Source organism: Theobroma cacao, chromosome 1 (genome assembly GCF_053813885.1).
Source record: "Theobroma cacao isolate CCN51 chromosome 1, ASM5381388v1, whole genome shotgun sequence".
NCBI lineage: Eukaryota > Viridiplantae > Streptophyta > Magnoliopsida > Malvales > Malvaceae > Theobroma > Theobroma cacao.
This window is the reverse complement of record NC_142639.1, coordinates 32,964,209-32,981,967: the sequence shown is the minus strand read 5'-3', so window position 1 is coordinate 32,981,967 and position 17,759 is coordinate 32,964,209. Positions and strand designations below refer to the sequence as shown.

General features: G+C 36.3%; 3 protein-coding genes across 6 annotated transcripts; 2 read left to right on the top strand and 1 right to left on the bottom strand.

The window, feature by feature from the left end:
* Nucleotides 1–2,228: 2,228 nt before the first annotated feature.
* LOC18613170 (WAT1-related protein At4g08300-like) lies at nucleotides 2,229–4,187 on the top strand. Its single transcript, XM_018121221.2, has 7 exons — nucleotides 2,229–2,425; nucleotides 2,574–2,636; nucleotides 2,760–2,876; nucleotides 2,970–3,201; nucleotides 3,394–3,555; nucleotides 3,654–3,805; nucleotides 3,896–4,187. The coding sequence occupies exons 1-7, from the start codon at nucleotides 2,229–2,231 to the stop codon at nucleotides 4,059–4,061; spliced, it is 1,089 nt and encodes a 362-aa protein (XP_017976710.2). The 3' UTR covers nucleotides 4,062–4,187.
* A 669-nt stretch (nucleotides 4,188–4,856) lies between these two features.
* Nucleotides 4,857–7,256, top strand: LOC18613169 (WAT1-related protein At2g39510-like). Of its 3 annotated transcripts, none has more exons than XM_088802810.1 (7): nucleotides 4,857–5,499; nucleotides 5,623–5,685; nucleotides 5,798–5,914; nucleotides 6,022–6,253; nucleotides 6,394–6,583; nucleotides 6,678–6,829; nucleotides 6,911–7,049. In XM_088802810.1, the coding sequence occupies exons 1-6, from the start codon at nucleotides 5,303–5,305 to the stop codon at nucleotides 6,809–6,811; spliced, it is 933 nt and encodes a 310-aa protein (XP_088658936.1). In that variant the 5' UTR covers nucleotides 4,857–5,302; the 3' UTR covers nucleotides 6,812–6,829; nucleotides 6,911–7,049. The 3 variants fall into 3 exon arrangements, with proteins under 3 accessions (XP_088658936.1, XP_088658935.1, XP_017969620.2); XM_088802809.1 differs by having other exon boundaries at nucleotides 4,866–5,499; nucleotides 6,422–6,583; nucleotides 6,660–6,829; nucleotides 6,911–7,256; XM_018114131.2 differs by having other exon boundaries at nucleotides 4,894–5,499; nucleotides 6,422–6,583; nucleotides 6,911–7,256.
* A 14-nt stretch (nucleotides 7,257–7,270) lies between these two features.
* Nucleotides 7,271–13,251, bottom strand: CDT1A (CDT1-like protein A). Of its 2 annotated transcripts, XM_018114129.2 has the most exons (7): nucleotides 12,037–13,251; nucleotides 11,823–11,942; nucleotides 11,484–11,718; nucleotides 9,009–9,860; nucleotides 7,996–8,197; nucleotides 7,808–7,898; nucleotides 7,271–7,567 (listed from the first exon to the last, which is right to left on the bottom strand). In XM_018114129.2, exons 1-7 carry the CDS (start codon nucleotides 12,327–12,329, stop codon nucleotides 7,510–7,512), a joined length of 1,851 nt encoding a protein of 616 aa, XP_017969618.2. In that variant the 5' UTR covers nucleotides 12,330–13,251; the 3' UTR covers nucleotides 7,271–7,509. The 2 variants fall into 2 exon arrangements, with proteins under 2 accessions (XP_017969618.2, XP_017969619.2); XM_018114130.2 differs by lacking the exons at nucleotides 7,271–7,567; nucleotides 7,808–7,898; nucleotides 7,996–8,197 and adding an exon at nucleotides 8,216–8,691.
* Between the last annotated feature and the right edge of the window lie 4,508 nt (nucleotides 13,252–17,759).

Here is a 17,759-nt window from a genome sequence, read left to right as displayed (position 1 = left end):
TAATAAGAGCTTAGTGCAGTGCTTACTCTTATTGATCTCCATATTTATTCTTGTAGTTAGATCATTAGCTTTATGAAAACTTATGAAACTCATTTCATAAACTTCTAATCACCTTGGCCAAGGATTTGATTAAGCTAATGTCAACCAATAACTAATGACATATTTTCCCTCGAATCACTTGGGGTGATGATTCTTATCTGGACCACTCATTTGCCTTCATATGCTTCATAGTATACTCAAAAACATCTTGTTTTGGCATCCTTGATTAGGCACCCATAAGGATGAAATCAAATCATAGTACTTCACATACAAGACAACCATGTGTCTCAAGTCTAGGGAGTAGTTACACAATTGACACATGAGAAGTATTGTATAGACACTTGAGTGAGGTACCAAATGCACTTCTCATGGAGGGTCATGTTCAGTGAACTTGCTCTCCCACGGCAAGCACCCATATGCTAGTTCCAAGTATTTTTATATTTCAACTTATGAGAACGATTGCTTACTTCACAAGTAAGGAACATAACATGTGCCAATATTTGAGCATTATTGATGCCCTGTCTCAATAATACAATGATCAAGAACTTTTGGGAATAATGTTTTAATGCATAAGGATCTCATAATTGTATCCCAACACAATTCCTTTGCAAGGCATATATAGTTCCATGGGCTTTATCTATATAAAAACAAAAAGTAATTAAATTACAAACTTACGGATAAAGAACTATCTCAATGTTATTATGAATAACAAAATGTCATACATGAATATCTCAAAATTGCAATTCTCATACAACCACAGATTGGCTTGTAGGGCTTATACTAACACTACTATAGTGATGTTTTGCCTAATACAAAAACACTAGTTAACTAAAACGGTACTACAATAAGTCGTTTAGAAGCAACAGATTGGTAAGGTAAAACTCCCCGTTTTAACATCTACATCAACTTCCTTCTTCTTCAAACGGTTGTTTCTTCTCTCCAAAACTACGCTATTCTGATTTACCAGATTTGATATCATGCTTCAACAGTATTACCCATTTTTATATCACAGAGGTTGAATTGGCCACATTATCACATATGTTTTACACTCAGATTTCTTGTCTTTTCTTGAAGAAAAAATATGACAAACATAGCTTTTCAAAATGCTAATTACTGTGAAAGCAATGATTGAGAGCTGCTAGATGGTCTCAACACCTTTTTCTACTCCAAAAAGAGTAACCACTAGAAGAATATTAATATTTAACTTACGAAGTAGTGCTCCAACTTGCAAAATCCGTCAATTCATTTTCTTTAGATGTTTGAAAATAATAGATAGTGGAAAACCCACAAAAAGAATTGCTTTGCATTCCGAATTATTCCTAACATCACAACAGTTGATCACTTTGCAAGATGACATTTGTGCCTATAAATCAATATGACAGATGCTAATTTTCTTGAGACTAATCCGGATGTAACAGTTTTTACTTTGTTTTGTATAATAGAATTTAGGTATTGAAATTCAAGGAGAGACAAGTCACATTCTCTCATGTTTTTGACAGGGTTTTCACTATGGTGTAATGGGAAAGACAAGAAGTGTTGCCCAAAATCTTTTCCCCATTGAAAAATTATAATGAAAAAGGTTTGATAATATTAGTAAAGCTACTTGTACCAGACAAAAGAGTAATAACAAGGGTAGCTAAAATAATACAAATCTCAGTTATTATAACAAGGATACTCCATTGATTTTCACCTTTCTATGTTTCTGCTGCTGCCATTAACCAAAACCTACTTTCATGGAGAACGTGATGCTTACAACATCAAAGCCAGAACTCTGATATCATTTCAATAACAGTGTGACTGCATTTCCAGTTAAGATGATACTCGCCTTGAATAACATGTGTTTTTACTTTAATTCAGGTAGCTTCGTTGTACTTAGAATTAACAAATTTAAGCTGTTGTGTGTACGACGTGTTGACTTGCATGCCAAAGTAAGCTTTGTATTGAACACTTGTCTTAATGCTTGTACGAGTGTTAACATATATGTTTCAGAAGTACGTATGAAAACCTTGTTTCCATCTGACTACTTTTCTTCCCTTGCTTGTCCCTGCTCTTTGTTCTCATAACAGAGACATAACAGACACTCTTTGCTTTTCTGCAATTCCATTTTTTCTTTGTTCTATATCATTTCCTGCTCCATCAAGAAGCGAACAGAAAGAGGCAGAAACACTACCGTTATACGAGCAAGAGATATGGCATGCGCATTGAAGGCTACTTTTGCAAGATTTAAACCCCACCTAAGCATGGTTCTAGCTCAGATCTGTTCAGCGTTTTTGTTTTTCATTACAGAAGCTGCCTTCAATCAAGGGCTAAATCCATATGTCTGTGTCACTTATCGACTTAGCCTAGCTGGTTTGCTGATGTTTCCTTTCGCCTATTTTCTTGAAAGGTCGGATATACAATAACTTATCGACTTCCACCTATTGTACCCCCTTAACTACAAGAAAACACACTAGTTTAAACTATTCGCTTGATGACTAACAGACTAATTAGAATGGAAAGGTTCACTGCCTAATTGATTTTACTTTTTCGTGCAGAAAATCGAGGCCAAAGCTGACATTACGACTGTTTTTGGAGTTGTTTTCGGTTTCTCTCTTAGGGTAGACAATATTCATAACTACTCTTTCACTTCTATATAATTAATGCGTAAGAAATTCAAAGATTATTTTGTTCATAATTAAACACAACTTTTCTTCCTATTTTTCCCCTTGATGCAAAAACAGGATTGCTTTAAGCTTTAACATGTTCTTTGCAAGCATGAGATGCACTTCTCCAACATTCGTTACAGCAGCGTCCAACAATGCTCCGTCTTTGACTTTTGTAATTGCCATCTTGTTCAGGTGTAGGCTAGGAATCAATAATTGATGACTTCTCTTATTTAAAGATTAAAAAGGAGATTTCATGATCAATCTTATTCATGCTCTTTGGTGCAGGCTGGAGGTTGTTGATGTAAAGAGCCCTCGTGGGATAGCTAAAATACTTGGAACCTTAATATCCTTGGCAGGGGTCACGACCATCACTTTGTACAAAGGACCTGCACTACAAAGCTTGCGGGATGCTCCAATTCATATTAAAAGGGTACTTTCTATTCGTGAGAACTGGGTGAAAGGGTCAATCCTTACTATTGCTAGCTGCATGACATGGTCTTCATGGTACATTATGCAGGTAATTAATGGATAACTAAATTTTAATTGGTTTTTGCAACCCCCCCCTAGACAAAGGAGATGGTATTTCCTTACATTGTATTACTAAGTAAAAAGAATGTCTCTAAGGTTATATTCTCTAAAAACTAAAGGATGATTGTGATAGCTAACTCTGAAATTCTTAACAATATTTTAAAAGCATGTAACCTTGTAGGCATTTGCTTTGAAGAAATATCCGGTACAACTGTCTCTAACAGCATGGATAGACTGTCTCGGGGGAGCACAATCTGCTGTCTTTGCAGTGTTCTTACAGCACAAACTGGCAGCATGGTCGATCACTATGTTCAGTATCAATTTCTGGGCCATTATATATTCTGTTAAGTAATTTCATAGCCATAATTAGAACAGTTTAAATATGTTACCTGTTTGTTTCAGAATCATGTCTAAGTCTGGTAGGATGAAAATGAACGCCAGGGAATTGTTGGCACCGGGTTCATCGTCTTCCTTCAGTTGTGGTGCGTGAAAGAGAAAGGGCCAGTTTTTGCAACCGTGTTTAATCCTCTTCAAACAGTTACGGTGGCAGTTCTAGCATACTTTGTTTTCGGTGAGAAGCTACATACAGGCAGGTAAGAAGTAAAATACATATTTCATTTCAAACTTGACAAAGCACTATAATCACACTGCAATGGATTCTTCATTATATTTGAACCGTGCAGTGTACTGGGTGGAGTCACAGTTATCATTGGTTTATACTTGCTATTGTGGGGCAAGGAAAGAGATCAGTGTTACACCAAGAGCCAAAAGCAATCTTCTTCGCATTGTGATGTTATAAAGGTCACAGACGAGGAGGAGGTAGCTTCAGCAGAAAAGGAGGGAGCATGAAGGAGACTTATAGAGAAAAGATCAAAATGCCATAGAAAAAAGACTTTAAGATTTCACGAGGTTGAGGGCAACAATCTTCGTAAATTTAATTGTTTTGATTATATGAAGTATTTTCATTATCTTCACATGTGGACATAACAATTGTATTGTTGTTTTCGGGTGATTGCTTTATTTTCCTCCATTTGGTTTACTTTTCATCTCATTTCACAACTTGGTACTAAATCACAACAGAATCAATTTCTGCTAAAATAGAATGGAGGAGAAGAAGAAGAAGAAAAAAGAAAACCAATGTTGATCGTTACTTGCGTATTGCTCCAACTTGCTTAAATTATTCAATTCCTTTTTCTTTTCTGTATTATTCTAGCATTACAATATTCACTGGACAAGATGACATATTAGTGCTCATAATCACGACAGATGCTAATATGCTATATACCTGTCCCATGTTTGATTTCAATGGCATTTATTAGGTATTAAATCCAAGAAAGAGTGTCACTTAATTTCTCTGATGATAATGGAAAGAATGGGGAAAACATTAATGGTGGTTTAAGCTTTTATGCCTTTTGCAAAAGTTGTTAAGTACTATCATTCCTTGCAGCCAGATTCTAATCCCCGAATATTGCAATGAAAAAGTTTAGACAATATTGGGAAGGGCAAAGAATGAGACCTATAAGTTGGGTACGTAGCTAAATAGTAAGAAAAATCCTGAATGATTTATGCTCTATTAATTTTCTCCATTCTATAACCTTTGGGCACTCTACTGTTAATTTTGAACATCAGAATTTCCATAGAGAATATGATGCTCAACATGCATTTTATTTTTTTTTAAAGGTAAATTTTTATTATTCTCATCACTAGCATGCCGTTTCGAGTCTCAAGCTTTCACAAGAGACTCTCATCACCTAAAGGTTCGTGAGGGTGAAGCAGACAGTACAACTACCCACCAGAACCTGCTACTCAAAAAGAAATTTGTAGCCCCATAGAGCAAAGAACCTAACAAAACAAAGCCAAGCAGAAACGAGCCAATTGCTCAAAAGCATGGCAGCCTAACACAAAAAATTACTGCCACAAAAATCAGACAACAAAGCAAGAGAGCATCGAAGAGAGCCCACAAAAGGACCAGAGAGAACGAAGCAGCCTATCAAACAGCAAAATCGTATCTGCAGGAAATCCGAATAGATGGGTTTTCTGTTCCGTTTATAAGCAAACAGGAAGCAAAGAGGTTTCACCATACACACAATATGGCATGGGCATTCAAGGTGCCTCTGGCAAGATATAAGCCACATCTGAGTATGGTTCTAGCTCAGATAGGTTACACAATTCTATATTTCTTCGTGGAAGCTTCCTTCAATCAAGGGCTGAATCCTCATGTCTATGTAACTTATCGGTATATCCTTGCTGGCTTGCTGATGTCTCCTTTTGCCTATTTCCTTGAAAGGTTTGGTACAAATTGATACTACTCATCAACTTTCTACCTGGCTATACTTATGCGCCATAAAATCAAAAAGTCTTTAGCTTTACTAATATAGCAAGGTTGATGTTTTATGTTATGTTTGTGCAGAAAATCAAGGCCAAAGATGACAGTCGCAATGTTTTTGGAGTTATTTTTGCTTTCCCTCATAGGGTTGAGTAGGCCATAAATAATCTTCTGCTCTTAACATGCAAATAAGTTCCAAAGTTTAATTTGCATCATAAAAGTTAAAAGCACTTACAGATTTTCTTAAATGGAAAAACAGAGTGGGCTTCACCATGAACATGTACTATGCAAGCTTGAGATACACTTCTCCAACATTCGTTGCATCTGTGTTCAACACCGTTTCTATCTTAACCTTTGTCGTAGCCGTCATACTCAGGTAGGGATAAGACTCCATGGCACATAGCACAGAAATCTATACTTCAAATATTATAATTGGATAAGAGATTTCATGAACAATCAATTTGCTTCACCTACTTGGCCCAGGATGGAGGTTGTTAATGTCAGGAGCCCTCGTGGGATAGCTAAAATCCTTGGAACCTTAACATCCTTGGCAGGTGTCACGATCATCACTTTGTACAAAGGACCTGCAGTTCACAGCTTGTCGACTGCTCCAATTCACATGGAAAGACTTCCTTCTGTTCATGAGAACTTGGTGAAAGGATCAATCCTTATTATTGCTAGTTGCACATCATGGGCTCTATGGTTCATTATGCAGGTAGTTACTTCAACGAAAATCACATAGTTGAGTTGTGTTAACTGTAAAAGAAACATGCAGTATTACTAGACAAAAAGAAGTCACAAAGGATATAATCTCTAAAAGTAAAAGATGATTGTGGAAATTCTCCTGAATTGAAGGCAGTGCAAATGCATGTGGACCTTGTAGGCAGTTACTTTGAAGAAATATCCTGCGCAACTGTCGCTGACAGCATGGATGAACTGTATTGGAGGCGGACAATCAGCCGTCTTTGCTGTGTTCTTACAGCACAAACCAAAAGAATGGTCGATCAATATGTTCAGTATTCGTTTCTGGACCATTACATATTCTGTAAGCAATCTCATGGCTGTTAGAACAGTTTAAACATGTTATATATTTGTTCAAAACATTGTTCTGAGCCTGGTAGGATGAAATTGAATGCCAGGGAATAGTATGCTCTGGTATTTTTATCTTCATTCAGTTTTGGTGCATGAAAGAGAAAGGGCCAGTCTTTGTCTCCATGTTTTCTCCCCTAGCAACAGTTATGGTGGCTATTTCAGCGTACTTTGTTCTTGGTGAAAAACTATACGTGGGCAGGTAAAGCCATGGTGCATTTCGTAATTACAGAAGCACCACACAATCCCTTGGATGCTCTTTAATTTTTGTTTTATCATTCAGGATACTGGGAGGAGTCCTCGTTATCATTGGTTTGTACTTGCTGTTGTGGGGGAAGGATCGAGATCAGGCTTACATCAATACCCAAGAGCAACCTTCTTCACATTGTCATGGGCTAGAAGGAACCGACAAGGAGGACCTAACATCAGGAGAAAAGGAGGTACCTTGAACGAAACATCAAAGAGCTGCAGGCAGTGTCGGATTGGCTAAATAATTTGTCCTATTCTATTCCAAAGTTGATTTATTTTTAACACAGTAGCCACAAGCACATATAGATCAGTATCAAAAACTCATTTACGTTGATCTGTTGTTGCATGCTTAATAAATCATCTCAAATAATTTGGCAGGCTCTGGAATGATTCATTTTTCTTTTGGCAACTTTAAACACAGAGTCAATAACAATCACTTGTATTGACATGGTGAATCAAACTCAATAGTAGATTTCATCTTACCTTCCTACATCTGTTACCTAAGTATGGTCATACATAAAACAGCCTTGTACCAAAAATTTACAAAAAGCTGAATTTAGACTGAAACTTGAACTCCAGCTGTCAATATGATTTCTTGAATAATTTAATGGAACTAAGCACTAATCCTCCCATTCATTTTGCTTTTTGAAGCCGCACTCGTATTGACTCTGGGCTCGACACTTTATTGATGCTGAAAATAAATTAAGATAGACAAGTCCATCAGTTAGAAGCATTTTCTAAAACATACCAACATACTTTATGATTTATCCAATAAACATACAAACATATGTTACCATTTTTCTAAATGTCTTACAAAATACCCACTTTTTTGAGATTTCGTAATAAAATATGTGCACACTCATCTGCAATCATGACCATGCCAAATGGGGGAAAAAGTGCCAATATCAAGTATCAACCATGTTAGACTCACCAAACAAGTAAATCCCCAGCAGAGGCCTGCTTTTCAGATATCCATTCCGGAGCTAGCTCTAGCAATAGTTTTAGCTGCTCTTCAACCTCTCCTGTGAAACAGTTAAAGATTTAGCTCAGCTAATGCTTTCCTAAACCACACAAATACCATGAGGTACTAACTATTTACTGTTTAGGATCAAGGCTTACCTCTATCAACAATTTCACAATGGCCAGCAATTATTTTGTGCATAAGCTCCTCTTTGGTAATAACAGAGCGCTTTATTGACTGAAATAGATAGTGAATCATGTTGAAGAGCTTAGGTAGGCAGGCAATCATCTGTTGTCGCCTCTTTGCTCGCGAGATTGCTGGATCTCGCTCCTCAATCGCTTTCCTCTCTTTCTCCCTTATCTGCAAAGATAACAAATGGTTACATTTTTTTTCTTGGCTCCATCAAATTAGAATTTTATTGATCATCCTAAGTGGATACAATTTTGGTCAAAACAAGAGAGCATACAGAACAGATCCATAGTGGACCTGTCTAAACTGGTCACATTCTAACTAAGCATTCAAACGCCTAACATGACTGATATTACACAGCATCACTCAGCCTCATACACAGCATAGTAAAGAAAACAGGACACAACCAACAGGACTCAAACCCATCTGATGATAGAGGAATATTGGCTGCATAACACAGACCACTATTAAAGTACTGCATCAGACATAATGTTACCAGCCACATAACACAATATTCAATTTAAAGTACTGCATAACCACAAACCCAGCACCAATCTGTCAAAAGGTCCTTGATACCAATCTGATGATGGCTACAGACGTAGAAGCCACTCGTCATCCATTCACAACATGCAATAAGGAAATCATGTAGTGACAAGAGAATCCACCTGAGAGTCAGAGACCATGCAGCAGGTGCTGAATCAAATAAATGACCAAAATGCCTCGGGATCTGCCATCCATGCACTCATGCAATCAAATCCTAACCCTTACTGCTCCATGCACAATTCAATGTTCACTTCCAACTAGATGTCATGCTAAATGATAAAAAGAAATCTACTGGATAACAACTAGAAAAGAGAAAAATAATGTTTGTGTGGGTAAGTTAAAATTAGGTGACTAATATTTTGGACTAGTTAGTAAAGCATGCAGATGGAATTCAAGCTCTAAAAACGATGATAGCCAAGAGAATTTGTAGCGGGCTTACTGAATGCAGAAGGCTCTCAGGCAGAATTGAAAGAGCACTATCTTCGTCATCATCAAGTGGTTTGCCTGCCATCTCCTGTACTTCATCAACAATATTCTCTTCCTTCACAGGAGTGTCAAATTTCAAGGACCTAGTACGTGGTGGCCGCCTAACTAACTTGTTTGATGAACTGGAAGAAACCTCATCCGGGCTCATGTAACATCTCTTCCTTGGCTGTAGAGTAGGGGTGGCAGTCATCAGCCTAGCAGGAGTTGAAGCTAGTTTTGCAGGAGTGGACAGAATAGTGCCAGCTTTTCTAGGGGACCCATCTTCAGCTTCCAAGGGATTTATCTCTTTAACTGGAGTTGCAGGTAGGCAAGTTTTATAACTCATCTCCCTGGTAGTTGGTTCAGATAACAATTTAGTTGGGGATCGAGTCGAAGCAGAGCTAGTTACATCACTGAAGGCAAATCCGTCAGCACATATGTCTAGAACTTGAAAATTTGAAGACTGAAGGGAAACCTTTGAACATTTTTGGACAGCCTCCTGAGCTTTGCTTGTGACTTTCTGGGAAAAGCGCTTTCGAAATGATTGAGATACATGAGATGCCACCACAGGTTGCTGCTCATTAACTACATCAGCTAATGTCTCCATAGACATTTTTGAATTGGAATCTGAGTGATTGGATGGCTGTGGTCGAGTTTCCTCTTGAATAACTTCACCTTGTCCTGTCAATGATTGCTGCTCTGTAAGTGAATCAGTTGATGACTCATCAGATGAAAATGATATAGGTCCTTTGATCATGTTCAATCGCAGATTCTGCTTTAAACGATTGAACGGCTCTGGTAGGTCATCTTCTGGAATGTCATCACCCTGAAAACACCATAACTAAATTCAACACAACATGATACTTGAACAGCTTTATATCGCTAGTTTTTTAGAGCTTCATAACTTCATTTTATAGCTAGAAAACTTCAAGCTTAAAAGTTACAACTCAATTCCCACAAAAAAAAAATGTTAAAGTTGACTAGAAATTTCAAAACTAAAACCAAAAGTAATGCTCCAAATGTTTCAACATAGCCAATTGGTATATAAACATGCATAACAAAAAAAGACATGTTTCCTGCCAGGTTGCATTTGTGTGCCCATTTTAAACATATGGGAAAGAAGCATCTACAACTTTTGGGCATCTGAGAGGTTTGAGACAAGTCCTTTCTGCCTTATAGTAGATTATATTGGACTATTTTGGTGGTGTTTGGGGGTAGATGAAGAAACCAAACAGACGAAATTCTTTGACTGATCCATATTTGTACAAGGGAACAGCATACTTTTCAAGATCACAGTGATCTAATCAAAGGGGTGGTCTTATTACTATGGTACTGCCATTATCAGTAATTTAAGATAACCATGTTTGGTATGATTCTAGTTAGTAATCATTAATTACTAGGGATTAGAAATCACCATATTTGGTATCATGCAAAAATCAAATATCATTTTGTAATAAGTACCAAAATAAGTAAATAACCATGTTCTAAAAGTTAAAAATTACTCATAATTTTAATGTTATATTAACATAACAAGTTGTGAAATATTAATATTTTATTTCTTAAATAAGTTAATTAATTGAATCAATAAAGAAATATGAGAAATATATTTATTTTTGATAAGCTAACTTCTAATCTTTTAAATTAGATGAAAAACCTTTGAATGGAAAATGTATTTAATTTATCAAGATAATAGTGAATAAACAAAGATTATATACATAATCAAAGAAAATGTGGAAAACTATGTACTATCCTTGTAGTTGCTACAAAGAATACTTGAAAAAGTAAAAACTTAGTATTATATGTGTAAATTTTTTTTTAATTTGGTAAGAAGCAAGTTTTTTATGCTCATGTTAAAAAGGTTAAAATCGTGCACATAAACCTAGGTGAAAATATTTCCCCACCCTTTTGGATGGGAAATAAATTACCTCTCAAGTTAGTGATCTAATCACCCTCAGTGATCTAACATTGCTGTCATATAGGATCACCAAGTTCCTACCAAACAAGGTGATCTAATCACAAGGTACAGATCGCCATGGATTTTGAGGTGATCACCCCATCCCAAATACTGCCTTTATGTTATGTATACACATAATATGCTCCCTTCAATGGGGATGCCTGTCCACAATTCATGGCTGAGTTAAATATCCATTAGATTTTAGATCTAGGTAGATGCCAGTTGCAATGATTGTGTGAATGTGAATAGTGAATAGCAAATATACAGTGTTTATCTTACTTTGACGCTATAGGACCTTTGCTGCGTTATTAACAAAGGCAACTGTTTGATGCTAATAAGTTGAAGCTAATAGCTTGCAGGTTGTCATGTTGCTAAGTTTTTCATAAGCGTTTTGCATATGCTCATGCAGACAAAAGTACAACATTAATAAACGATTATTAACCTGTAACAGAGCAAAGAGATGCACAACCAAAATTACTAAACAGAAATGAATACCTCAGGATGAGCCTTGAGAAAATCCGCAAGCCGAGCTCGAAAAACCCTCCTAACATTTAGATTCTTAGTTCCTGATTTTGACTTGTCCCCACAGTCAATCGCATCCACAATGATGCTAATGTGGAGATCTGGTTTCATACAACTAGTCCTCTCATCAAAGATCAGCATTCTCTTTATCTCAATCACCTCTGGTAATATATGCTTCAATTGAGCCAAGTGACCGAATGAAAACCTCCTGTAAATCAACATCAAACCGCCAAACGTATAGAAGTAAATAAACCAAATGACACAGAAAAAACCCATGAATTAGCACTACTTGACAAGATTAAGTGAAGTTACCTCTCGGTCAAACACTCTATTTTGGGGCTGATATTAGTAAAAGTTGGCATTGATCCCTTCAATTTTATCAGCCGGATTGCAGAGTCCAAGCTATCGAAAAACTCACACAATATCTCGTACCTGTCCAACAAGTATTCAATCAATAAGAATAACCATTTTCTCAAATGAAATAAAAAGAATAAAAGAAATTAGGTTAAGAAGAAATGGGACTTACTTTTCAGGGAGTTTATCGGGACGGTCACCGGAGGTTTTGGGTGCCGGAGACTCAGTGGGCCAGGATAAGATCTGTTTCCGAGCCGATTTGATCTGGTCGGTCGGAGGTTTGGCCCGGGTCTGGGCCACTTGCCGGATCTCCTTGATGGAGAGGGCGACGCCACGGTTACGAGCACGGTTGGGGACGAGGGAGGCGTGCTTTTCTGGGGTTTTTGAAACGGGAGATTCGCAGGCTAGGTTTAGAGATTTTTTGGATTTCAGAGGGGTCGATTGGAGAGAATCGGAGGAGCTCATCGCTTACAGAGAAATACAAGGGAAACAGGAGGAGGTGGAGCAAGAAGAAGGAGTGGGTGGGCGGAGGAGTGGAAATGAGGGAAGGTTTGAGGCGGATTGAGGGGGCAGTATATAGGAGGGTTTTTCTGGCGGGAAATCTGAGCTGGAACTGCTATCGATGCTTGACACGCGTATTCGCGCCAAATTGGTCCGTTGCGTCCCGCGGAATTTCTTTAAGGCTTGTTTGGACAGTGGCGTAAACGGTTACTGCTAGTTGTGTGTCCAATCTAACCTAACCTGATGTCAAGGGTTTTTTCGACTTTTCCCTTCTCTCTTTTTGACCTGTTCTGCTATGCCCTTTCCCTTTCCCTTTCCCTTCTCCTTAACTCCGTCGACCGGGGCCATAACCGTTGGAAAAATGAAATTGCAAAAGGTGGATTCGTCCGACACATGAGAGATATTGTAGGGGAGATGCTGAGGTTGGCTGTTAACAAGTTACAAGTGCAGCTGAGCACAACTGTCTTATGAAATTTGATGCTTTAGTTGACTGCATGTTAATTTCAAGATCCAGCCACACTTCAATCCATACTTTCAGATGAGGTCCCGGTACAAAAAATAATAAAATAGAAACCAAAAATACGAAAAATACAAAAAAAAAAGTAATGACTGAAAAAAAAATGGAAAAAGGGGATAAACTCAAAAACAACCCCTTCTCCAGAAAAGGAAAAGAAAAAAGAAAAATCAGTAAAAAAAATACGGTTTTTTTTTGGATTTCTTTTCTAGTTTTTTTTGGGAAATCCGAACCGTTTTTGTCCGATTAAAGTGATGAGCGGCTCGAAAGGAATGAGGAGGTGCACTCTTGGCAAAATTCGGCACCGATGAACGGCGGCCGGTGATAGTCAGCGCTGGGATCTGGGCAGAAACAGGGGAGGGAAACTTAGAGACGGAATAAGAAAAAAAGAGATTTCGGTTACTTTTATACACCAAAAACACGACGCCGTTTTGAGGGTCACTTCTGAACATCAAAACGACACTGTTTCGAAGAAAGGAAGGAAGAAAAAATAGTTTTGAGCCGGATCCGACCGACCCGATCCGTGTTCCTACACCACTCAAGCCCAATAGCATTGGGCCCTCTCTGATTTGGGTTTTCAAACTCATTAAGGCATGTTTTCTTTTACCCATTTTTCTCTAGTTTTTAGAGTTCTTTAACTTTATTTTTTTTCCATTTATGTATTTAATTTCTTTCTTTCAGAAACATTTTAAATTTGAAAAAAATATATTTTTTTAAAAATTCTTTGAATAATAAGAAAAATTAAAAATAATCTTTTTTCTTTTTATTTATTTGTGTACGTATTTAAACCAATGAAATTATTTCAAAATTTTAAGATACAATAAAAATTAAAAAATTATATTTATTTAAGTAATATCTCATTAAAAGAGCTTATTCTAGCCTCTTAATTGAATGATAAGCTCACCTCAAGTCCTCAAACAAATGGTTCTTAAATCAATAGATTTTAAAACTTTGCTTAGCTTAGGAAATTGAAGGCTTCGCTAGCAAGATTTTCCTTTACATCAAGGTCAAGAGTTACAACAGCTATTTCATGACATTCCACCACTAAGAAGAAGTTATAGTCAGACTCCTTGAAATAGCTTGGACATCTTCATGTAATTTCCCACTAATATCATTCACAGTCAAAGCCAATATAATATTGGAGCAATGTACAACATTTATCAATGAAATAATCCAGCAATTCTAATAAATATTTAAAAGGAGATCAAGAGGCGTGATAGATATGAAAAAGAGGGAAAAGGTTAATTCAGCTAAGGTAATTATGATCACGTGTTAGAAAAATTCATTACTGAAAAATGATTTGTACATTATCTTATATACATAAGGCAATGTGTAATTAATAAAAACAAAAAACTAACTATTTTAATTTATACAGTTAACTAACTACACTAACTTTTAAACTTAACATAAATGAAACGGTGTGTTTCATGCATATTGGCTTGAGGTTGGATTTCTTTAAACAAAACACTGCGTACAAGTGATGCTCTCTTAAATGATCCATTGTGTACGGCTTGTCCAGCTTTCTTCGTTCTTGACTTGAGCTTCCTTCTATTGTTCTTCTCTATAGCACTCTACTCAAACCTTGAACAATTATGGACTTATTCTTGGATCCTATTTATCACTCCCCCTCAAGAGGAGGTGTGAATATCATGAACACTTATCTTACCCAGTAGCTTATGAATTTGTTTTGGTAATGAAGCTTTGGTAAAAATATTAGCTACTTGCAAGTTAGTGGATATGTAAAAAGGTTTAATTATACCTGCTGACACCTTTTTCCGAATGAAGTGATGGTCCATCTCGAAGTGTTTTGTTCTTTCATGAAACACTGAATTTTTATTGATATGGATAGCAAATTGATTGTCTAAATACAAGTCTATAGGACCACCATGATCTATCCTAAAATCAGTCAACAAGTGCTTAAGCCACATTAGTTCACAACAGGTGGATGCCATGGAACGATACTCTGCCTCAGCAGAATTGTGAGCTACAATAGCTTGCTTTTTAGATTTCCAGTTGACAAGAGTGTCTCCAATAAACACACCATATCTTGTGATTGACTTCTTGCTGTGAGGGCATTTGCCATCACTGTCTGAGTAAGTTGTGATTTTGAGATTTGATTTTCTTTTCATCAAAATTCCTTGTCCAAGAGCATTTTTCAAATACTTCAATACTTTGTGAGCTGCCATCAAATGCATCTGACTAGGTCTATCCATAAATTGTGATAATGTATGCATTGCATAAAATATATCAAGCCTGCTAAAGGTGAGATATAGCAGTATACCTATGAGTTGTCTGTAGCTTGTTGGATCCTTCAATAATTCTTTATCTTGTGCTTTATGTTATTTATGATTGTAGTTAATAGGAGTGCTTATAGGTTAAGCTCCCAACATCCTATGATCTTCAAGAAGATCTAAAGTGTACTTTCTTTGACTTATAGAGATTCTTTCTAATATGTCAATGATTTCAAGTCCAAGGAAGTATCTGACATCTCCAAGGTCCTTGAGCTTGAATTTTGAATTTAAAAACTCTTTTTCTTTTGTTGCAACATTAGTAGACGTACTCCCAATTAGCATGTCATCCATATACACAAGGAGAGTAATGAAATTTCTAGTAAGAGTCTTCATAGTAAATAAAGAATGATCTGCTAATGATTGAGTGAATCCAAACTACAAGAGTGAAGCAGTAAGTTTGGCATTCCATTGTCTAGAAGCCTGCTTTAAACCATATAAGGATTTGTGTAGTTTGTAGACAAGTTTAGATTTTTTTGGACATTCCCCCTAGATAACATAACCCTGTGAAATCTCCATATAAACTTCTTCATCTAAATGACCATTAAGGAAGGCATTATTAATATCTAATTGTGACAAAGACCAACTATTGGTTGCAACTAGAGTAAAAAACACTTTAAAAGTGGACTGTTTTCTTACAGGACTAAAAGTCTTTTAGTAGTCAAAATTTGCTACTTGATTGTACCCTTTCGCAACAAATCTTGCCTCATATCTTTCAATTTCACCGTTTGCCTTCAACTTGATCTTATACACCCACTTTAGCCAATTACATGTGAATTTGAAGCCAGAGGTACTATGGTCCGTGTGCCATTGTCTTGCAAAGCTTTTAGTTCTTAGTCCCTAGCTTCTCTCTAATGAGAATAATTTATAGCTTGATGATATGGCTCATGAACATGGGATAAAGCAACGGTAAATGTCTTATGTGCAGGTGAAAGTTGTTTAGTTGATAGGTGCTTGGTTATTGGATGAACGGTGACAGAATTAGATTGTGAAGGTATGTCAACATAATATGCATCAAGGTACTTAGAAGGTTGTCTGTCTTGTGCTTCTTCTGGTTGATACCTTTACTTCTTGAGAAGTGCTTATATCAACATTAAGACTGTCTGCAGTAAGTAGTATGCTGTCAATTGAGGGTGAATTGAGGGAAATGTTATTTGAATTCAATGGAGAAAATGGTTTAGATGATGAAAAAGGTTTAAAGGAATGTAATTCAGGTGTTGTGTGCTGTTGGTAAGGTTGATATGGTGATTAACATCAAAATCTTCCATGTATTCATCATGCAGACTATGTGTTTGATAAAATGCATCAGATTGCATATTGTTGTTTGATGAAAACACGTGTTCATGAAAAACAATGTTCCTTGATATCAAGACCTTTTGTGCACAAAGATCATATACCTTATACCTTTTGACATTATTTGGATAACCCAAAAATATATTTGCTTGCTTTTAAATCCAATTACTTTCTATTTTGTGTTGTGGAAACAAAGCATAAACATCCAAAGACGTTAAGATGGTCATATGATGGTGGTTTTCTATGTAACAATTCAAATTGTGACTTGTTATGAATTACTTGCTAAGTACCCTATTAGTTATGTGAACTGTAGTGAGGACTGTATCTCCCCAGAAGTGAAGAGGGATACATAACTGATGTATTAAGGCTCTTGCAACCATTAGAATATGTTAGTGTTTTCTCTCAACAACACCATTCTGCTGAGGGTTATCTACACAAGATAGTTGATGAACAATTCTAGTTTTGATGAAAAAATTGTAAGTCTAAACTCATTCTCATTATCTGATCTTATGCCCTTAATTGAGGCATTAAACTGTTTTTGTACATATGTATCAAAAGAACGAATAATAGTTGAGACCTCAGACTTATTTCTCATTAAGAAAATCCAAATGAATTGAGAGAAGTCATCCACAATAGTTAGAAAATATCTTTGTTCTAACAAAGTTGGGACTTCATAAAGTCCCCAAATGTTAACATGAATTAATTAAAAAAGAACATTTGCACTTTGAACATGAATAAGAAAATGAAGCTTTTATTGTTTTGCCAAAGGGCAGATTTCACATATTAATTCATTTAAATAGTCAAAAATTGGATAATGTTGGTGGATTACATTAATCCTTTCTAAAGGTCCATGGCCTAACCTAAAGTGCCGAATATCAAAACTTTTGTTTCTGTTTTTTGGTTTATAGGAATTAACGGAAAAAACTAAAGGAAACTTTACAATTTTATCAAAACAAAATCTAGACATATCTTGCTCATCCTTATTGTCTTGCATCAAATATAACCTTGAAGAAGCCTTAGTAACCTAAATCACTATCCAAGAGAGAATGTCCTAGATAATACAATGTGAGTCAATAAACAACATACAATTCTTCTTGGTGCAAGTAAGCTTACCTACTGATATCAGATTGAATTTAAAGCATGGGACACACAGGACATCATACGGAACCAATGAAGAGTTTATTTTAACTGTGCCTATATGAGAGACTAATGCTTTTCTATCATTTAGCAGTTGAACAAAACAATTATTTATATGGTTAGCCTGAACAAATTTGTCTAAAGAATAGGCTATATGATCAA